The sequence below is a fragment of the Microplitis mediator genome, chromosome 9 (genome assembly GCF_029852145.1).
Source record: "Microplitis mediator isolate UGA2020A chromosome 9, iyMicMedi2.1, whole genome shotgun sequence".
Lineage (NCBI taxonomy): Eukaryota > Metazoa > Arthropoda > Insecta > Hymenoptera > Braconidae > Microplitis > Microplitis mediator.
The window spans coordinates 2,045,379-2,069,492 of record NC_079977.1 but is presented as its reverse complement, the minus strand read 5'-3'; the positions used below and the strand labels follow the sequence as shown (position 1 = coordinate 2,069,492).

Below are 24,114 nucleotides of genomic sequence, written 5' to 3'. Positions count from 1 at the left end.
TTACCCTTGACTCGCGTCACATCTCCATTAGGTCTAGTGGGATCGAAACTTTTCAGCCTTGATGATCATTTAAATAACTGAGATTCGACCACTCGTCGTCAATAGCGAGTAGTCGAAGAGACTGATCTTAAGTCTATTTCACGATGAAACCAATCAGGCGAAACACGCCACGGATGCAAGGGTTGCTCGTGGTAGCGATCATTGGAACGATTTGTTCGATAATCCAAACCGAAGCCGCCAGTCTTGTGTCTCCACCAAAGGGTAAGTTGTCACTGCGCTTTGGTTTGTAATCAATATTCATTTAATTTCGTTGATCACAGAGCCAGAACATAAATGCACGGAGGATGAGTGCGTCGTAGAACGTCTACAAAGTGGTGAGTCTGCTACCAGTCATTGGTGTATTCGATTTTGGTCGATAGCCCACTAGCTAATGACTGATCTTTGTCTTCTTAAATATTACAGCGGCGCGTATGTTGAAGTACCGTAACCCCTTTGTCGAACCTTGCGACAATTTCTACCGATTCGTTTGCGGTTTTTACAATGACGGGGACATCACTGCTACCCCACAATTCTACGAGTGGATGCGAGATGCTACCATCAACGGGCTGATTGGTGACGATGATGTGAAGAGTGAATTCAAGCCTTTCAAACTCATTCAGGATTTCCATGAAACCTGCATGAATGAAGGTAAGGACACTCGAATGCTGATATTTTTTGGAGGTATCTATAAACGGAGCGATTTTTGATACTAACGTCTGACGGAATCATTGGTAGAATTGTCTGGAGAACAAGATCTAACTGCTTTGAAAGAAGGTATCAAATCACTGGGCGGTTGGCCTATTTTGGAAGGTGACAAATGGAAGGAAGATGACTTCGATTGGATAGAATTCACTGGTAAATCCAAGGCAGCTGGTGTCGATCTTATTTATTTCATGGGATTCGAACCAGAACTATTACCCGACGGAACAGAAAATAAACTGATATTCAACCTTGAAGTACGTTTCGTATGAGTTCATGTGACTCATTTCATGAATACTTATTTTTGTAACTTTTTTTGCAGAAGACTCCAAATGACATCGAACACATATTGTCCGCAGGGGGACAAGAATCTGTTTACGAATCATACATCGCTGAAGTAGTTAAGCTTCTTGGTATGGAAGGCAACGTCGATGAGGAAGTGAAAAAAATAGTCGAGTTTGAAGAAAAATTATATCAAATCGATGGTATACCAGATTCAGATGAGGACCAAATTATGCCGGTCGATGGGTTGAAAACAAGAATACCCGGTATGGATTGGGAAAAGCTTGTCAGCAAAACCCTGACCCCCTTTATGGATGCCGATGACAAGCCTTTCATAAAAATCTGGGATGCGGACGCGGTTCAAGAAATGATAAAGCTCATAGACAGTACTCCTAAACGTGTGCAAGCAAACTACGCCATATGGAAAATAGTTCAATTCGCAGTTGAATACTTGACGCCTGCATTCCGGGAAGCGAGAAATAAGTTCTACAAAGAAGTAGAATACGATGGAATTGATCGAGAACTAGTTTGCGATGAGATGACTAAGGAATATGTCGGAGAGGCTATTGCCTTCTTCTACATGTCCCAATATAGCGATGGAACTGAAATAATTTACGGCATGACAGAAGCGATCAAGAAAACGATGGTCGAAATGGTCAAAGAGTCAACGAAATTCAACGACACGACCAAAGAAGAAGCCTCTAAGTTGATCATGAACCTGCCCATAACTATTGGCCCGTCTGCGAAGTTGTCAGACCCAACGGCATTGGAGAAATTATACGAAGGGGTAGAAGTTGACAAAGAAAGTTTTCTTAAAACGCTCGTAACTTTCAATATATTGAGATTGCGCCTGGATTACAGCAGCAAACTAAACAGCGACTACCATTTCGATGAAGAAGAAGAAGATGATTCAAATCCGGGATTGCCTGAGAATCATGATGGTCATATATGTAAGTTTTTTATCTGGTCACATCATTCATCCATAGAACTGTTCTATCAAAGGAAATTCCTTTTCAGATGTACCAACGAAAATGTTATCAAGCTCAATATTCAACGGAGGCCGTCCATTGTACATGAATTTCGGAGCGGGTGGTATGACTCTGGCTCATGAAATCTACCCTGCAGTAGCAGCTCTCGCTGACACTAGCGACCAAGCTGATTGCTTCAGTCACCTATTCGACGACCTTAAAGATCCAGAATTGCAAAATGTCGTAAGTATCTTACTCCTTTCATAAACTAGTATCCCTACAAACTGGTTAATTTCTTGATCTTTCAGACCACTGAGGCCACAGTGCACGGGGTGGGTGCTCAATTCATTGCGTTCAAAGCAGCTTATCGTGCCTACAAGAGCTTAATTGCTGAAATCGGACCAGAAAAACCATTGCCTGAAATTCCCTACACACCTGAACAATTATTCTGGATATCTTACGCGGGATCTTTCTGCGCCTCAAATCAGAAAGATGAAGGAGAAGATGATGATGATGATGATGACAAAGAAGATTCACTATCGCTGCCCGAAACGACTGTAATGAGAATTCTAAGAAATATACCCGAAATTTCGGCCGATTTCCAGTGCGCCGTCGGCACTCCATTGAATCCCGAGAAGAAATGTACCTGGTGGTAAATCACACCATCAACCACTGAAATGTTAATCTGATAATTTTGTTTAAATTGTATTTCTTATTATGAGAATAAATAAAATCTGTGTTTGGCTCAAATAAACAACTTGTTGATTCATTATTCAGTTCCACCCTTCAGCAATAGGACGTTTTTTTCCACGGTCATGGAAAATTTCATTCATAGTTATAACTAGTCTATGCCTATTTTTCATCTGCGGTTGCTTACGAAGACTATAAAATAGTATTAGTTTTTTCAATGAAGGTCAGTTTTTCAATCCACGTTTTTTGTAGACCGACTGATAACTTTGTTATCGTGAACTTTTATTACCGCTTATTATTCCTTGGCACCCAGCTGGCACGATGATAAGAACTTGAACTCATAACCCCGACGTGGATGCCACTGATAAAATGCAATATTATGTCATGTGTTCGTAATAATTACAATAAATCTGCTATCAAATTTATCTAAATACTAGCTTATCTGAAACGATTAATCCGGAATATATTCAATTTGCCGGAAATGTCTTTGTTGTGGCAGCTGGTCATTGGCGGCACTTTCCTAATATCAGTGATCCACTACGTGTTGAACCGAACCAACAGTTATTCCATCTGCGAATCCATTTCCATGGAATCCAATCACTTGGTTTCCTGATGCAGGCATTAGTGGTTTCTTCCGTAGTATGGATTTGATGTTTGGTTGATCTACAACCAGGCAAAGAGGGAATGAGATTTGATGAATAGCCGAATATATTATTTGCAATAGAGATTTTGTAATCATGGGAATCGAACCCTGATCAAAATGGTTCCGATCCCTACATAGAGAATAGGGAATTTTAAAGGCATCTATAACATCTCTGCTTAAATTTCAAACGATTTGTTACCACGTCATGGTGATAATGATCATGGATTTATACCAGTGACAGTGGCAGTAGATTTCAAATTTAAAGCTCTTTAGTACTCGGTATCTAATAGCGAGGAGGGTGATCCTGGTTTGTGTACTTGAAATTATAGGGAGAGACTCGAAGTAAATCACCATGAAATTTAAGATACGGAAGTTTACTCGATCTTTTGAATATAGAGCGTGAAAATATCATGGCCGTGTTTTGATATATAATTTACAAGGATAAGAAAAATAAATAATTATTATGATGACAATGATCTTTACCCGTGACAATAATTGAGAAAACAAACTCTTGAGATAATTAATAAATATTTAAAAATAATAAATTCTATTTCAGGATTGAAATGGCAAAGATGTTATCAATTATTTATTTAAATAAATATGTGAATAAAAAATCTGAATGACGGTCGAGCTTACGAGTTATGCAACTAAAACTTGAAAACAAATTTTTTTTATTATTTTTCAAATAACGTAGACTTCAAGTCTAATCAATTTTAAGTCTTGATGAGCCCTTTTGATTGCCGATATCCAAAAATATCGTACGACAAAAATTAGTTCGCACACACACACACACACACACAAGCACACGTGGATATTCATCTAAAAATGGCCAGCATAATTTCCTAATACCTCAAAACGTTGACTTGTGATGAATAATCAATTTTTGAAAACCGGACCAAAACCAATAGCTTCCCTTTTTTGAAAACTTTCAATTTTCGGGGCGGAAAAGTTAAAACGATACTTAAAAATTTTAAATAATTCATTAAATTACTACTCGAAAATTACAAAATTCGACCATTGATTTACTTAATTTTGATCAGATTTTGAAATCGATCTTTCTAAAAAATTCAAAGAAAAAAAAAATCTCACGATTTCTTAAGTACAGACGTTTGACCACTGTCATAATTTCGAAAATAGTCAGAATAACTTCTTAGGATCTCAAAACGTGGACTTCTGATGAAAATTTAATTTTCGAAAATCCGACCAAAACCAATAACTTCCCTTTCTTGAAAATTTTCAATTTTCATAGGGGAAAATCAAAACTATAATCAAAAATTTTAAATAATTCATTTAATTACTACCCTAAAATTAGAAAATTCGACCATTGATTTACTTAATTTTGATCAGATTTTGAAATCGATCTTTCAAAAAAATTCAAAGAAAAAAAAAAACTCTCGATTTCTGAAGTACAGACGTTTGACCACTGTCATAATTTCGAAAATAGTCAGAATAACTTCTTAGGATCTCAAAACGTGGACTTCTGATGAAAATTTAATTTTCGAAAATCCGACCAAAACCAATAACTTCCCTTTCTTGAAAATTTTCAATTTTCATAGGGGAAAATCAAAACTATAATCAAAAATTTTAAATAATTCATTTAATTACTACCCTAAAATTAGAAAATTCGACCATTGATTTACTTAATTTTGATCAGATTTTGAAATCGATCTTTCAAAAAAATTCAAAGAAAAAAAAAAACTCTCGATTTCTGAAGTACAGACGTTTGACCACTGTCATAATTTCGAAAATAGTCAGAATAACTTCTTAGGATCTCAAAACGTGGACTTCTGATGAAAATTTAATTTTCGAAAATCCGACCAAAACCAATAACTTCCCTTTCTTGAAAATTTTCAATTTTCATAGGGGAAAATCAAAACTATAATCAAAAATTTTAAATAATTCATTTAATTACTACCCTAAAATTAGAAAATTCGACCATTGATTTACTTAATTTTGATCAGATTTTGAAATCGATCTTTCAAAAAAATTCAAAGAAAAAAAAAAACTCTCGATTTCTGAAGTACAGACGTTTGACCACTGTCATAATTTCGAAAATAGTCAGAATAACTTCTTAGGATCTCAAAACGTGGACTTCTGATGAAAATTTAATTTTCGAAAATCCGACCAAAACCAATAACTTCCCTTTCTTGAAAATTTTCAATTTTCATAGGGGAAAATCAAAACTATAATCAAAAATTTTAAATAATTCATTTAATTACTACCCTAAAATTAGAAAATTCGACCATTGATTTACTTAATTTTGATCAGATTTTGAAATCGATCTTTCAAAAAAATTCAAAGAAAAAAAAAAACTCTCCATTTCTGAAGTACAGACGTTTGACCACTGTCATAATTTCGAAAATAGTCAGAATAACTTCTTAGGATCTCAAAACGTCGACTTCTGATGAAAATTCAATTTTCGAAAATCCGACCAAACCCAATAACTTCCCTTTTTTGAAAATTTTCAATTTTCATAGGGGAAAGTTAAAACTATATTTAAAAATTTTAAACAATACCCGAAAATTAGAAAATTTGACCATTGACCCACTAAATTTTGATCAGATTTTGGAATCGATCTCTAAAAAATTAAAAAAAAATTCTTAATATCTTAAGTACATACCTGACCAAAGTCATAATTTTGAAAATGGTCAAAAAAACCTCTTAGGGCCTCAAAATTTCGATAACTCATAAAAACCCTAATTTCGAAGATCGGCCGCAAATCAGCCATATTCATATTTTTTATAAATTTTTAATCAACGAGTCAGAAACTTATCTTGTCTTGACCTTCCTTGCAACGGGAATAATAAAAAAAATTGGACTTATTGATCTGAAAATATTTATCATATAATTCCATGATCCGATTATATAACAGCATTATATATTCTGTTATTATCGACAAACAAATTCAAAGCTACAAGGTTGCGTCGACATTTGAATTTACTCTACAATAATAAATCCAGCGAATGATAAGAGCGACTGTGATCTCTACCCTTGACTTGCATCATATCTCGATCTGTTTACAAGGGGATAATTACTTTTTAGTCTTACTTGATGACTATATAATGATTAAGAATTTCGGAATCTGTTACTAAGACTGAAAAGTCTAGAACAGTAACGAGAAATAAACTTAAGAATGACGATTCTCTGGCAGAAATTGCCCTTGGCTCTATTCGTAGTCGCCATCGGGTTCGTTTGTTCGATTAACGGAGCCAGTATTGTTTCTCCTCCGAAACGTAAGTAATTTTATTACATCAAATATATCCATTATTAATTTTTGAACCCTGATTACACAGCCCCTGCGCACAAATGTGATGAGGCCACTTGCGTAATTGGACGCTTAGAAAGCGGTGAGTTTTTGATTCATTTCTTATTGTGTTGGTAAAATTATTTTATCACTAATTTGAGATTTTTTTTCTTCGACGGTACAGCCGCACAAATTATGAAGCACCGCGACACGACTATAAACCCCTGTGACAATTTTTACCGATACGTTTGCGGTAATTTTGAAGTACCAGAGGTCAGTTCATCTCCAGAATACCTTGAAGCAATAAAAGATATGCTATTAAATACGATGATTGGTCTTGAAGCAGTGTTTACTGAGTACAAACCCTTCCAACTCATTGAAGAATTACACGATACCTGCATGAACGACAGTGAGTTTTATTTTTACGGATTATCTGATTATAAACTCCGATTAAATCTAAGTAGAATTTTCCAATCGGCTTCAATCAGAGTTTTTGATCCGGGATATGATAAGATATATAAATATACACGGAAAGAAAATTATGGGAAGTTTTGCCATGCATTATGGGAATGGTTCCCATAATGGTATGGGAATAGTACCTATACTACTATAGGGATGGTTCCCATATACTATGGGAACCATTCCCATAATAGTATGAGAATAGTTCCCATACCATTATGGGAATGGTTCCCATAATGATATGGGAATGGTGCCCATACCATTATGGAAATGAGTCCCATAATATTATGGGAACCATTCCCATAATGGTATGGGAATCATTCCCATACTATTATGGGAATGGTTCCCATATTGGTATAGGAACTATTCCTATAATATTATGGGAACTATTCCCATAATGTTATGGGAACCATCCCTATAATATCATAAAATTTTTTTTTTGCACAATAGTGTAGAAATTTCCCAAAATTTGAATTTTCTTGAATGTTTTGTGCTGACAAAAAATTCTTGTTAAAAATTTTAATGTTTTTTTGCCAAATACGATTTTTTTTTTCAATGTTTGAATTTTTGTTTTTATGTTTAATAATATTTATGTGTATTGTAGAAGTGATTACCACACTTCTTTAAAATAATTTTTTCATGATAATATGGGAACCATTCCCATAATATTATAGAAATGGTTCCTATAATAGTATGGGAACTATTCCCATAATATTATGGGAATGATTCCCATAATGGTATAGGAACCATTCCAATTGCATTATGGGAATCATTCCCATAATATTATGGGAATAGTTCCCATACTATTATAGGAACCATTCCCATAATATTATGGGAATGGTTCCTATAATATTATAGAAAGTATTCCTATAAATGATAGGAACCATTCCTATAATTATAGGAATAATTCCTATAATTATAGGAATCATTCCTATAGTGTTATGGGTATCATTCCCATAATTATAGGAACTATTCCTATAATTATGGGAAACATTCCTATAATTATAGGAACCGCTCCCATAATTTATGGGAGCGGTTCCTATACCATTCCAATTGCATTATGGGAATCATTCCCATAATATTATGGGAATAGTTCCCATACTATTATAGGAACCATTCCCATAATATTATGGGAATGGTTCCTATAATATTATAGAAAGTATTCCTATAAATGATAGGAACCATTCCTATAATTATAGGAATAATTCCTATAATTATAGGAATCATTCCTATAGTGTTATGGGTATCATTCCCATAATTATAGGAACTATTCCTATAATTATGGGAAACATTCCTATAATTATAGGAACCGCTCCCATAATTTATGGGAGCGGTTCCTATACCATTCCAATTGCATTATGGAAATAGTTCCCATACTATTATAGGAACTATTCCCATAATATTATGGGAATGGTTCCTATAATATTATAGAAAGTATTCCTATAAATGATAGGAACCATTCCTATAATTATAGGAATAATTCCTATAATTATAGGAATCATTCCTATAGTGTTATGGGTATCATTCCCATAATTATAGGAACTATTCCTATAATTATGGGAAACATTCCTATAATTATAGGAACCGCTCCCATAATTTATGGGAGCGGTTCCTATACCATTCCAATTGCATTATGGGAATAGTTCCCATACTATTATAGGAACCATTCCCATAATATTATGGGAATGGTTCCTATAATATTATAGAAAGTATTCCTATAAATGATAGGAACCATTCCTATAATTATAGGAATAATTCCTATAATTATAAGAATCATTCCTATAGTGTTATGGGTATCATTCCCATAATTATAGGAACTATTCCTATAATTATGGGAAACATTCCTATACCATTCCAATTGCATTATGGGAATCATTCCCATAATATTATGGGAATAGTTCCCATACTATTATAGGAACCATTCCCATAATATTATGGGAATGGTTCCTATAATATTATAGAAAGTATTCCTATAAATGATAGGAACCATTCCTATAATTATAGGAATAATTCCTATAATTATAGGAATCATTCCTATAGTGTTATGGGTATCATTCCCATAATTATAGGAACTATTCCTATAATTATGGGAAACATTCCTATAATTATAGGAACCGCTCCCATAATTTATGGGAGCGGTTCCTATACCATTCCAATTGCATTATGGGAATAGTTCCCATACTATTATAGGAACTATTCCCATAATATTATGGGAATGGTTCCTATAATATTATAGAAAGTATTCCTATAAATGATAGGAACCATTCCTATAATTATAGGAATAATTCCTATAATTATAGGAATCATTCCTATAGTGTTATGGGTATCATTCCCATAATTATAGGAACTATTCCTATAATTATGGGAAACATTCCTATAATTATAGGAACCGCTCCCATAATTTATGGGAGCGGTTCCTATACCATTCCAATTGCATTATGGGAATAGTTCCCATACTATTATAGGAACCATTCCCATAATATTATGGGAATGGTTCCTATAATATTATAGAAAGTATTCCTATAAATGATAGGAACCATTCCTATAATTATAGGAATAATTCCTATAATTATAAGAATCATTCCTATAGTGTTATGGGTATCATTCCCATAATTATAGGAACTATTCCTATAATTATGGGAAACATTCCTATAATTATAGGAACCGCTCCCATAATTTATGGTCGTAATTCCTATGATGGTATAGGAAAAAATTTCACAAAATTATGGGAACCGCTGCCATAATTTTCTTTCCGTGTATGTGTATACATGTTAATTCTGAAACCTAAATCACGTTTAGGTGCTCGTGGACCACAGGATCTTGGAACATTGAAAGAATCTATACTTTGGTTGGGCGGTTGGCCTCTTGCGGAAGGTGACAAATGGAAGGAAGATGATTTTGATTGGATGGAAATGGTTAAGAAATCTAAACTACTTGGTTACAATATTAATTATTTGCTTGACTGGAACCCAGAAGTTGTATTTGATGGTGAACATCAACATGTTATATTCAAGCTTTTTGTAAGTTGTATATATTTATTATTTATTTATAATAAATTTAACGGTATATAGAAAAATTTTTTGGTTACTGCAGCAGTAGCTCTAGTTGAGGTTACTACAAGTTGGAGTAAAGATATGCCAACTCGTGTAGTATCGCCAACTACAGTCATCATTATATACTACAGATTTAACTGTCAGTACACGGATAAAAAAAACAGGTGATTGTTCTATGTAGCATAGTAATATTTTCTATGTTCGCATAGGAATTTTTAATATGCTAACACAGATAAATTTACTATGTAGCATAGGAAAATTTACTGTGTTAACATAGGAATAATTTCTATGCATATAAAATTTAAAAACAGATAATTTGCTTACTTCCTTACATATATATTAGCTAGCTTACTACAAAAAATCATGGATTTATAACAGTACGTTTACTCCGTAAAAGCAATGTGACTTGTAGAAATATAAATTTTTTAAGATAAACTTAGTTTTAAACCTGAAAGTTAGCGACATGAAATTAATGGTTGATAAAAAAACGTAATTTACTAGATTAAAATGCATATTGACTTATAAATGATTAGCGTAAGTCAAATCAACACTTATTTAAATTAACTAATTAGATCACTACACAGTATTATATTATAGGGGAGGGAGGGGCAAAAGGGGGTACTTAAGGAAATACCAATTTTTCGAGGACTCAAATACGCTAAATCTTTTTTTAAACTTCCCGCTAAGAAAATTGTAAATTTTCAAAAATTCGGGAAGTTATTGGTTTCGGTCCGATTTACGAAAATCGAATTTCCATCAGATGTCGACGTTTTGAGGTCCGAGGGAACTATTCTGACTAATTTCACGATGATGTCCGAGTGTATGTATGTATTTATGTAAATACCTGTATCTTTTGAACGGATGAACCGATTTTGAACTTTAAGGTGTCATTCGACGCGGATTGACAATATCTTGAAGCCGAGAGAAAATTGAGCTTGATCGGTAGGGCTCGTTCAGAGATATTCCAAAAATAAAGTTTTTTGAAAAATGTTTTTTTTTGATAACTTTTAATGTGCTCAATAGATTGATTCCAAAATGGACTGGGCTCTAGAGCTTTATAAGCCGCGTCGAATGCCACCTCAACCATCAAAATCGGTTCATTCGTTCAAGAGAAACCGTTGTCAAAAGAATTAAAAAAAAAAATTTTTTTTATTTTTCCTGAAATATCACAAAAACGACTCTATAAATCGAATTCAAAATTTGACCAGCTTTAGAACTTGACAAAACGCGTCGATTGCCGCCTCAACCATCGAAATCGGTTAATTCGTTCGCGAGATATCGTGGGAGAAAGAAATGCTAAAAAATGGTTTTTTACAAAACAATGGCATAAAAAAGTATTTGCGAGCTCGAAGAGCTTGAAAATGTATTCACAATAGTGCTTTCGAGCTCAACGAGCTCGAAAACAGCGAGAAGTTTTGGGGCTGGCCCGCAGGGTCAACTTATAGACCGATTTTTTTTAATGATATTCAAAGTAAATAGAAGAAATTTTCAGTTACCGTTAAAAAAAAAAATTTTTCATTTCTGCGGGCAAAGTGGGGTACCCCCTAAAAAAGGTAAAAAAAAAGAATTTCGGGATTTTAAACGAATTTGATTAAGTTGAATTTTTTTGAAAGTAATTTACATGAAGAAAAATTATATTTTACGTGTTTATTGGATACAAAAGAAGAAACAAAATTTTTAATAGTTTTTATCATAAAACAAACGTCATTAATATTTTTCAACTGACAATTGATTTTTGAAAAAGTTTACCAAAAAAAAATTCAAAGTAACGCTTAATTATATTTACAGAAGTGATTTTCGAATGTTTAAAAATCATTTCAAATATAAAATTTTTTTTATCAAATTTTGGGGGTACCCCGTTTTGCCTACCCTACCCCCTATTGCCCCCCCTTCCCCTATAAATAATTTTTTTTGTAATAATTGGTATAATACAAAAAAAAATTAGGTCCTTCTTCTGAAAGCTTCATTAAAACTAAACCAGATTAATCAAATTAATGGTTCATTTTAACGCGTTTCGATTCGTGAACGTCATACCAACTTTGTCTGAATTTGAATTTTTGAATATTAGAATTTTTGAAAAGAAAAAAATATCTCATTCTTTTATAACTTTGCAACACACAAATAATAATTACTATGTTAACAAAGGAAAGATTCCTATGTTTGACATAAGAACGATTCCTATGCTACAGAGAAAAAATTACTGTGGTAACATAGGAATAATTTCTATGCTGATGTAGAAATGATTCTTATGTTGTAGCACAGTAACTTTTACTATGTTAACATAGAAACTTTTCCATGGGGAATTTCCATAGGGAATTTCTCTATGTTTCCATCGAAAAAATTTCTATGCCAACATAGGAAAAATTACTGTTTTTTTCCGTACACGGAAAGAAAATTATGGGAAGTTTTGCTATGCATTATGGGAATGGTTCCCATAATGGTATGGGAATAGTACCTATACTACTATAGGGATGGTTCCCATAATAGTATGAGAATAGTTCCCATACCATTATGGGAATGGTTCCCATAATGATATGGGAATGGTTCCCATACCATTATGGGAATGGTTCCCATATTGGTATAGGAACTATTCCTATAATATTATGGGAACTATTCCCATAATGTTATGGGAACCATCCCTATAATATCATAAAATTTTTTTTTTGCACAATAGTGTAGAAATTTCCCAAAATTTGAATTTTCTTGAATGTTTTGTGCTGACAAAAAATTCTTGTTAAAAATTTTAATGTTTTTTTGCCAAATACGATTTTTTTTTTTCAATGTTTGAATTTTTGTTTTTATGTTTAATAATATTTCTGTGTATTGTAGAAGTGATTACCACACTTCTTTAAAATAATTTTTTCATGATAATATGGGAACCATTCCCATAATATTATAGAAATGGTTCCTATAATAGTATGAGAACTATTCCCATAATGGTATAGGAACCATTCCAATTGCATTATGGGAATCATTCCCATAATATTATGGGAATAGTTCCCATACTATCATAGGAATAGTTCCCATACTATTATAGGAACCATTCCCATAATATTATGGGAATGGTTCCTATAATATTATAGAAAGTATTACTATAAATTATAGGAACCATTCCTATAATTATAGGAATCATTCCTATAGTGTTATGTGTATTATTCCCATAATTATAGGAACTATTTCTATAATTATGGGAAACATTCCTATAATAATAGGAACCGCTCCCATAATTTATGGTCGTAATTCCTATGATGGTATAGGAAAAAATTTCACAAAATTATGGGAACCGCTGCCATAATTTTCTTTCCGTGTACTATTGATGTACACGGTAAAAAATTGGTGTTAAAATGGACTTATTTTAACACCAATTTCGGGGTTAAAATTAACACCAGAATAGCATGGACTTACACCGGTTTTTTGCAGTAATATATTAAGCTATATCCATTAAATGTGTTTTTTTCCAGACGGCCCCGACATTTTTTGAATTTATGATGTCCTCAGACGATGATCATCAGACTTACAAAAAATACATGGCAGAAGTAGTAAAACTTCTCGATGTTGAAGGCGACGTCACAGAGGAATTAAACAAAGTCTTCGAGTTTGAGAAAAAAATATCTGATTTAACTGAAGAAGCGAATTCCGATGATGATGAGAAGGAAGAAATCAAGTCTATCGAAGCGTTGAAAGAAAAAGTACCAAGTTTTGATTGGGATGATTTCATCGTCAATACTTTGACATCTTTTATGGATGTCGATGATGTGCCTGTTATAGAAGCTTCAGACCCTGACACCCTGACAAAGTTAATAGACCTTATTAAGAACACCCCGAAACGCGTCCAAGCAAACTACATAATATGGAGAATGATTCAATACTCAGCTCCTTACTTGACCACCGAAATTAGAGAAAAACAGAAAGAATTTTGGGACGAAATAGGTTACGTTGGAGCTCCACATGAGAAGGATTGCGAGGAATTGGCTAAACATTACATGAATGAAGCGGTTGAATACTTTTTCTTGGAACAATACAAGGAAGACAGAGAAGTATTAATAAATATTGCGCAATCTATAAAGAATCAGCTGATCAAAATGATGAAAGATTCCACAACATTGACTGCAGAAGAAAAAGAAAAGGGCGTTAAAATCATTACGGATATGCCAGTGACTATCGGACCGTCCGCAATATTCGATGACCCGTCAAAGTTGGAAAAATTATATGAAAATGCTAAGATTTATCCCGACAATTATCTAAAAACGCTATTGAGAATGAATACGTTCAGACTGTCACTGGACTACAGTAATGACTTTAATAAGAACTTTTATAGAAGCGAAGAACAGGGGGGAGACATAGGAGAGCCAGATAATTTCGAGAACCAGATATGTAAGTTTTTTAAAAAATCATTCGAAGCGAAAATTATGGTGACCGTTTTGAGGAGGTTAAGAATGTACGCCCATAATTTCTGAAAAAAGTTTTCGTTCGTATGCGAAAGATTTCTATAATTATGGTATTAATTCCTATTGGCAGGGAGTCTAGTATATGGTGGGGACAACTGAATCGATCGCAGCGCTCGCTGTGGGCACAATTTCGTTGAATCATGCTCTCATTGAAAATAAACACGTGAAAATTAAGTTTAAAAATAGTTCGTAATAGTTATTGTGTCGTTAATGTTTGCCTTTGCTCATCGTTTGAGGTTAAAACAATATTTTAAAATTTATTGATTCATATCCGGTTTGAATAATGATTTTTATCATTGCCTAAAAATTATTTTTTAACCCTTCGTTACTCGCGCTATACGGCGATTTTCCGCACAACACTACTCAACCTAATAGAGTTGGCGTGAATACGAGTAAGACACTAGAAAAAGCGCGTGTAACGGAAGGTTAAAAAAACATTATGCTTTCTTAGTTACGATTCACAAGCAAATTATCATGAATTAAAATAAAATTATTTTTTTCAATTTTGTGAAAAAACTCAAGTTACTATTCTACTATTTTTTAAACTTTTATTATTGTAGTTGTCATGTATTATTTGTTTTGATTTTATCGGTTAACATTATTTTATTCTAAAATAATAGTATTTATTATTTATTAAAATTTTTTATACTTAATTTTGTAACGAATTTTTATTTTTTACACTGATTTTATATATCTTTTATAATTCTCGAGCATGATTTTTTGTAACCATCAGATGTCGTTTTCGTCGCGCTCCCTGCCAATATTGTATGGTAATGATTACCATACTTACGAGAATAGTTCCCATAGTCACCATAGTAATAAATCTTATATCCACTTTAGAACGGTTCATAGGGACGTAAATGTTTCGAAACTAATACGGTAATTATTACTATAATATTATAGTAACAACTATTATACTACCATGGTAATATTTGTCATCAGATATTGATAATTATTACCATGAGATGATGGTAATTATTACCTTATTACTGTCGTAATCTTTACCATTGTATTATGGTACCGATTACTTTACTATTGTAGTAATAATTACTGTAAGACAATGGTAATTTCTACCATGAAATTATGGTACATATTACCATATTATTGTCGTAACCCGTACCATAATTCTATGGTAATGATTACTATACTATCGTGGTAATAATTACCGTAAGATGATGGTAACTATTAACGATATCATGGTATTTATTACCATATAACTATCGTAGCCCTTACCACAATATTATGGTAACGATTACTATACTATCGTGGTAAGAATAACCGTAAGATGATCGTAATTAATACCATGAGATGATCGTAATTATTACTATAAGATGATGGTAATCATTACCATATTATTGTCGTAACTCTTCCCATAATTCTATGGTAATGATTACTATACTATCGTGGTAATAATTACCGTAAGATGATGGTAACTATTAACAAAATCATGGTATTTATTACCATATAACTATCGTAGCCCTTACCACAATATTATGGTAACGATTACTATACTACTGTGGTAAGAATAACCGTAAGATGATCGTAATTAATACCATGAGATGATCGTAATTATTACTATGAGATGATGGTGATCATTACTATATTATTGTTGTAACTCTTCCCATAATATTACGGTAATGATTACTATACAACCATGGTAACAATTCCGTAAGATAATGGTCAGTATTAAAATGATATTATGGTAATAATTGTCATATAATTGTGATGACCGTTACTATAAGATTATGGTAATGATTACTATACTATCGTAGAATAATTACCGTAAGGTAATGGTCATTATTACCACGATATTATGGTAGTTATTGCCATATTATTGTCTTAACCCTTTCCATAATATAATTGTAATGATTACTATACTGTCGTGGTAATAATTACCGTAAGACAATGGTAATTATTACCATGAGATGATGGTAATTATTATCATATAATTGTGATGACCGTTACTGTAAGATTATGGTAATGATTACTATACTATCGTAGAATAATTACCGTAAGGTAATGGTCATTATTACCACGATATTATGGTAGTTATTGCCATATTATTGTCTTAACCCTTTCCATAATATAATTGTAATGATTACTATACTGTCGTGGTAATAATTACCGTAAGACAATGGTAATTATTACCATGAGATGATGGTAATTATTATCATATAATTGTGATGACCGTTACTGTAAGATTATGGTAATGATTATTATATTATCGTAGGAATAATTACCGTAAGGTAATGGTCATTATTACCACGATATTATGGTAGTTATTACCATATTATTGTCTCAACCCTTTCCATAATATATCGTAATGATTACTATACTATCGTGGTAATAATTACCGTAAGACAATGGTAATTATTACCATGAGATGATGGTAATTATTATCATATAATTGTGATGACCGTTACTGTAAGATTATGGCAATGATTATTATATTATCGTAGGAATAATTACCGTAAGGTAATGGTCATTATTACCACGATATTATGGTAGTTATTACCATATTATTGTCTTAACCCTTTCCATAATATAATTGTAATGATTACTATACTATCGTGGTAATAATTACCGTAAGACAATGGTAATTATTACCATGAGATGATGGTAATTATTATCATATAATTTCCAATAAATTTTACTATGGGTGCATAGGAACACTGAACTATAAGGAAACTGATACAAAATTTACATAGTAAATGCATAGTAAACGTATGCGCAGACTACACGATTGTGGCCTATGCGCATACGTTTACTATGGGACACTTGTAAATTTTGTATCAGTTTCCTTATGGTTCAGTGTTACTATACACCCACAGTAAAATTTATTGGGAATTTTTCACAGTGTAGGAATTATTACCAAAATTAGTACGGGCGCCATTCCTACAATCTATATTTTTTAAAAACCTCTTACCGTGTGATACGGAAACCATTCCCTCGAAATATTGTAATTATTACCGCAAATTTCTCTCGATGTTCCTGTTCACAATGTTTTCGTTTAGAGTAATCAAGATAACCTCAAAAATGTTACAGACATTCCGACTAAAATATTGGACAGTCTTATTTTCGATAACGAGCGCCCAATGTACATGAACTACGCAGCTGCAGGTATGAGTATAGCCAGAGCAATGTTTGAAAGCATTCAAGATCTAGGAGTCTTGAAGGATAAGGTCCTAACTGAACAGGTCATCTGTTTCAGTAGCATACTTGGAAACATATCAGACCCTGAAACACATATTCCGGTGAGTTATTAGTTTATTTACCAGGTGCCGACCTGTTTATCTTTAATATTTATGGAAGCAATCGTTTGTTAATCAATCGATCATGTTTCAGGTAATCCATGAAGGCGCATCAGGTATAGCTGCCCAATATATTGGATTCCGAGCCGCCTACAATGCATACAAAGATTACGTGGCCGAAAATGGCGCGGAACTTCCCTTGCCCGAAGTTCCCTACACTCCGGAGCAGTTGTTCTGGATTTCATTTGTCGAACCGTTTTGTTCCGCCAACGTTGAAACGGAAGATGACGAAAATGTTGAGGGCACTTCATTAAAACTCCTGGAGTTCACGTTGATGAAAGTTCTTGCGAATATCCCGGAAATTTCTACTGACTTCGCGTGTCCCGCCGGCACTCCAATTAATCCCGAGAAAAAATGCGCCTGGTGGTAAAAATAAACACCAGAATTTAAACTATATTATGATTTTATAAAATTTATTTGTAACATTTTATGATGAAAAATAAAATTTATTTCGTTCGGCAAAAATAAGCGTATTTATTTATCTTTAACTTGACTTCAAAATATTACCGCCTGATAAATCGAAACGGTAACTTTTAGTTATCGATTTACTGTAACGCTTTTTGATGGATGAAATTATACGTCTTCTTGTTATTTCGTATCATTGATGGACTTTTTGATGCAATTGACATCTTCAAGAACACAATTGACTTTTGAGATCTTGAACTAGAGGCGCTTATAAAAAATGACAATTAAAAAATATAAAGAATATAAAGTCATACATTTGATGATGGAAAATTTTTGAATAATTTTGGGCGCCAAAAATTTTTTTTTTCAAATTTATTATTTTTGAAATATTGAAAGCGCGGGAATTTTTTTCCTGTGGAAAATCCCAATGGGCATGAAGACACAAAAAGTCAAAATTAGTGGCAAAATTTCTAGAGTTCTTAAAAAAAAAAATACAAAAGTAGTTTTCATCGTTTTTTGGGTAAGGTCATGGCCGGAAATCTTTTTTTGGTAAATTATGGGAATATTTCGATAACTTTGTTCGAGAAGGACCAAAATATTTCATACCAATGCTGAAAAAGCGACACAAGATAATTAGCGGCTTAAAGGGGCAGTGGTGCCCCGGTCTCTATATCTACTCATATATATATTTATCAGACTACAATATGAGATATTACAATCTTATAATTTGAAGTTCTCTAGTACGAATAAACAAAAGCCGCCTAGATTCAAAATTGGCGCGAACTAGCGATATCGAGACTGTTCTAAAAAGAGTGGGCGCCATACATTAAAAAGATACAAGATTTAAATTTGTCTATAATTTATTAAATTAAAATTTTTATTGCTTATTTATATAAATTTATTGCTTCAATTTTATAACTACAATAGTTTATTTTAAACATTATAAAGTTCAATTTTAGATTTTGAAATTTAAAATGACATTCTAAGTCACCAGTTTTTTTTATGATTCGTGATCAAATTAGCCGGGCTTAGACTTTGCCTCTACTATCCCATAACTTCAGCTCTTCTCCAACAGAGTCCTTGTCTGAAGTAACCGTTTGAACAATAATTGAGAGCATCACAACAACTGTATCCATAACTTGGGTGACACTGAAAATTTTTTATTTTACAACAATAATTCCAATAATAATAATAATAAACTTACCCATGCCCTATAGGCAGCACAAGCATCAGTTGCTACTGCAAAAAATCCAACAATAAAAATAAATAAAATTATTTTCGACATTGCAAGTTCAGAAATTAACAATAAGTCGTTCAATTAATTATTCAAGTTCTAAATTCGTGCGGTTGAAAATTGTCAACTGGAATACGCTTCAATTTTCAGCATAATTTATATCTGCTATATTTATATAAAAATTTGATGAATTTTTAGACATCAATTCATTTATTTTCTAACCTATTTAGCTTCTCACGGACAATGCAATCTGGATTATTACACAATCTGGATAAACTTGATGAGTGTAGTAACGATATGCGGAGAGCAAAGCGATAAAGCGACCTCTGATTTTAAAATACTAATTTTTTTTATGATTTATTATTTTAATAAATTAAGTTGACTTCGATGTTGACCTTTCATATTTATTAGAAGTAAATTTAAAACACGGAAAGAAAATTATGGGAAGTTTTGCTATGCATTATGGGAATGGTTCCCATAATGGTATGGGAATAGTACCTATACTACTATAGGGATGGTTCCCATATACTATGGGAACCATCCCCATAATAGTATTAGAATAGTTCCCATACCATTATGGGAATGGTTCCCATAATATTATAAGAATCATTCCCATATCATTATGGGAACCATTCCCATATTATTATGGGAATGGTTCTCATATTGGTATAGGAACTATTCCTATAATATTATGGGAACTATTCCCATAATGTTATGGGAACCATCCCTATAATATCATAAAATTTTTTTTTTGCACAATAGTGTAGAAATTTCCCAAAATTTGAATTTCTTGAATGTTTTGTGCTGACAAAAAATTGTTGTTAAAAATTTTAATGTTTTTTTGCCAAATACGATTTTTTTTTCAATGGTTGAATTTTTGTTTTTATGTTTAATAATATTTCTGTGTATTGTAGAAGTGATTAACACACTTTTCTTTAAATTAATTTTTTCATGATAATATGGGAACCATTCCCATAATATTATGGGAATAGTTCCCATACTATTATAGGAACCATTCCCATAATATGATGGGAATGGTTCCTATAATTTATGGGAATGGTTCCTATAAATTATAGGAACCATTCCCATAAATTATAGGAATGATTCCCATATTATTATAGAAAGTATTCCTATAAATTATAGGAACCATTCCTATAATTATAGGAACCATTCCTATAATTATAGGAACCATTCCTATAATTATAGGAACCATTCCTATAATTATAGGAACCATTCCTATAGTGTTATGGATATTATTCCCATAATTATAGGAACTATTCCTACAATTATGGGAAACATTTCTATAATTATAGGAACCGCTCCCATAATTTATGGTCGTAATTCCTATGATGGTATATGAAAAAATTTCACAAAATTATGGGAACCGCTGCCATAACTTTCTCTCCGTGAAGTAAGTTTAGTAATAATTAAAAATTTAATTATTTTCGTCGGATATTTTTTTAAGAATTTAAATGAACTCGAGGCATCAAGGAAATCCGAGTGCGAATTTTTGATCGGAAATTTTGAAATTTTTATCAAATCCAAAATGATAATAATTTTTCTCTGGAAAATTGTACAGAAAAATTTAGTTTTTTTTCCACTTGCGGTTTATTTTTACTCTCGATGAGATCAATTGACAATTAAGTCTTTTAATAAACGAAATATTTATCCAAGAACTCGAAATTATGTAGTAAAATTAATAACGAATGTCAAAAAATTTCCATTAATTTTCCATCAAAATCTGATGCATTTTTTTGATTACAAAAAAAAAAAGACCGAAACCAAACACTTCTCTTTTTTTGAAAATTTGAAATTTTCATGGCGGGAAAGGTCATAAATGACAAAAAATTTTTTTTCAATCTGTTTTTTCAAAAAATAAAAATTTTCCGACCTCAAAATCACGATCAGTTCAAAATTTTTTTTGTCTCGTTATCATGATTAAGTTTTTACTCTGGAAATGATAATTGATAAGCCGTAAATAGGAATAAAAAAGGATAATAATTATTTGCGTAGTTAGTGAATAAAAATAAGAAAAGAGTTTGAAATTTTCTGAACATATTTTTTTTATTTAAATCTCAATAATCATTTTTTCGTGCGGATAAAATAAAATTTTATACCAAAATTGCATTTTATTTTCCATCGTTAAGTAGACAGGGATTGTGAAGACAAATATGAAGATTATTATCATTAACCATTGAAAATTCCAGTGTCTTTTCTTTTACATACTCCTTGGTAGAACCAACCTTCGTTACAAAACCAAAAATCGTCGCAACATCTGTAGCCGGCAATTGGGTGACACTATAAATCAAATATTTATAACTTTATAATAATAATAATAATAATTATAATAGTGAATTTACCCATGAGTCTTTAGCAGAACAGGCTTCAGTAGTGACGGCTAAAAATCCGATTAAAAAAACCAATAGAATTAATTTCGACATTTTGTTATCAGAGAAAATACAAATCGTCTTTAACAACAATTGCAATCCACTGGATTATTAACAGATGCAGCTGAAGATGAGGATACTTATACTCTTCTATCAGAAAAATATGAAAATTAAATCCCGTGTTTTTCCATCTATTCGAGTATTATTATGCTTGAGAATAATAATAATGAAGAAGAGTAAAAACAAAGCGTTTGCATAATCCGAGATAAATTTAATTTAAAATTCCTGATAACTCATTTTATTGAACTAATCTATTATTCTCTTGTTAATAGAGTTAACAGTATTTTGTAATAGCGGCTAACATTGACCTTAGGATTTTTAGATTGAATAGAAAAATACGTGAACATGAACTTTGACAATCGAATTTTTATTTTCATCAGATGCATAAAAATCGATTAGATAAATATTTATTTCGTAAATTAAAATTTTGTTTATTTAAAATTCAATTTTATTACATAATTATTTTAAATAATAAAAAATTTTCATTTATTCAAATGGATATCAAGGATGAAAAAAAATTTTTTTTTGAAAAAATCGAAAATGGAGCTTGTAGGGAATTTATTCGAGTTTCTCAAACTGACCTTTAAATTACTGTGTGGCAATTATTTGCTGAGATATCAATCATCAAAGACAAAAGGATCCTGTTTCATTTGAAGGCTGATATCTCAGCAGCAAATTGACGTACAGAGAAACAAAAAAATCAAATTGTAGCTGAATAAATTTCCTAAGCGAGCCATGAATTTGTTTTTTTGAAAAAATTTTTCCCGGCCCCGTAAGCCTTAAAAACAAAACCCAAAAATTTAGAAAAATTTTGTCTCGACCTTTTTTTTATGATTCCGCAAAAACCGTAGCTCGAAAAAATATTATGCTGAAAGATCTTCAAACTAGAAATTTCAAGCTTCAATTTGCTTTTTTTTTTTTTTTGCGATACGATCATTTTTCACGAAAATACAGCCTTCCAAAAATCACTAAAAAATTTATAAAATTTTTTTGTTCCTTTAATTTTTTGGATAAGTGTATTTTTGGTTTTATATTACTCGAAAAGAATTTTTTAAGGTGCGATAAATCGTTCACTCTCGATTACCTTAATTACTAATTGTTATTTAATAAAAAAAAAAAAACAATTCTATAGTTTTACTTTATTTTTAAAATTTATCAACTAAAAAAAAAAATTTTATTTTTATAAATGTTTAGTGACCAAATTTGTCTCTTACATGGAGAAACGGCCGAAAAATATGAAAAAATAATTTTTGCGGAAGTTTCGGCTGGTCCATTTTGCCCCAGGTGTTATGCGTAGGGCTAGAAATGTGGAATTATAATAATTTTTTTTTAATTTGACGATAAAAATATGAAAAAATCACTTTTTCAAAATTTTGGGCTTGTCCATTTTGCCCCAAATGTCATGCGTAGGGGTAAAAATGCGCAAACATATCGGATTTATAGTAATTAGTCGAAAAAAAAAAAATTTATTTTTTGATCAAAATTTCAGGGGGGCCGCTCTGCCCCACCCACCCCTACTACTACTATCCATTAAATTTTCCAGAGGTTTTTGGCATACAGGTCCCTTGTTTGAACCAACCGTTAGAACAAAAATTGAAAGTCTCACAACATTTATAGCCATAACTTGGGTGGCACTGAAATTTTAGTATTTTTTAATAATAATAATAATAATAATAATAATAATAATAATAATAATAATAATAATAATAATAATAATAATAATAATAATAATAATAATAATAATAATAATAATAATTATAATTATAATTATATTCATAATAATAATAATAATAATAATAATAATAATAATAATAATAATAATAATAATAATAATAATAATAATAATAATAATAATAATAATAATAATAATAATAATAATAATAATAATAATAATAATAATAATAATAATAATAATAATAATAATAATAATAATAATCATAATAATAATAATAATAATAATAATAATAATAATCATAATAATAATAATAATAATAATCATAATAATAATCATAATAATAATAATCATAATAATAATAATAATAATAATAATAATAATAATAATAATAATAATAATAATAATAATAATAATAATAATAATAATAATAATAATAATAATAATCATAATAATAATAATAATAATAATAATAATAATAATAATAATAATAATAATTATAATTATATTCATAATAATA

General features: G+C 31.3%; 2 protein-coding genes and 2 long non-coding RNA genes across 4 annotated transcripts in view; 2 read left to right on the top strand and 2 right to left on the bottom strand.

Annotated features, from left to right (window-relative positions):
• The first annotated feature begins 90 nt into the window (after nucleotides 1-90).
• Nucleotides 91-2,745, top strand: LOC130674809 (neprilysin-2-like). The gene is made up of 7 exons (XM_057480233.1): nucleotides 91-261; nucleotides 321-374; nucleotides 463-687; nucleotides 775-995; nucleotides 1,061-1,970; nucleotides 2,038-2,231; nucleotides 2,297-2,745. The coding sequence occupies exons 1-7, from the start codon at nucleotides 144-146 to the stop codon at nucleotides 2,642-2,644; spliced, it is 2,070 nt and encodes a 689-aa protein (XP_057336216.1). The 5' UTR covers nucleotides 91-143; the 3' UTR covers nucleotides 2,645-2,745.
• A 3,647-nt stretch (nucleotides 2,746-6,392) lies between these two features.
• Nucleotides 6,393-18,304, top strand: LOC130674787 (neprilysin-2-like). The gene is made up of 7 exons (XM_057480203.1): nucleotides 6,393-6,554; nucleotides 6,615-6,668; nucleotides 6,750-6,974; nucleotides 9,824-10,044; nucleotides 13,539-14,451; nucleotides 17,571-17,779; nucleotides 17,871-18,304. The coding sequence occupies exons 1-7, from the start codon at nucleotides 6,455-6,457 to the stop codon at nucleotides 18,204-18,206; spliced, it is 2,058 nt and encodes a 685-aa protein (XP_057336186.1). The 5' UTR covers nucleotides 6,393-6,454; the 3' UTR covers nucleotides 18,207-18,304.
• A 779-nt stretch (nucleotides 18,305-19,083) lies between these two features.
• LOC130674705 (uncharacterized) lies at nucleotides 19,084-20,117 on the bottom strand. Its single transcript, XR_008991105.1, has 2 exons — nucleotides 19,446-20,117; nucleotides 19,084-19,390 (listed from the first exon to the last, which is right to left on the bottom strand). It is a non-coding gene; the product is annotated as an uncharacterized LOC130674705 (long non-coding RNA).
• A 1,403-nt stretch (nucleotides 20,118-21,520) lies between these two features.
• Nucleotides 21,521-24,114, bottom strand: part of LOC130674392 (uncharacterized) — a 3,211-nt gene continuing 617 nt past the window's right edge. The window contains exons 2-4 of the long non-coding RNA XR_008991037.1: nucleotides 23,137-23,556; nucleotides 21,836-22,012; nucleotides 21,521-21,773 (exon numbers count right to left, since the gene is read on the bottom strand). This is a non-coding gene — a long non-coding RNA (uncharacterized LOC130674392). The remainder of the gene's footprint in view (nucleotides 21,774-21,835; nucleotides 22,013-23,136; nucleotides 23,557-24,114) is intronic.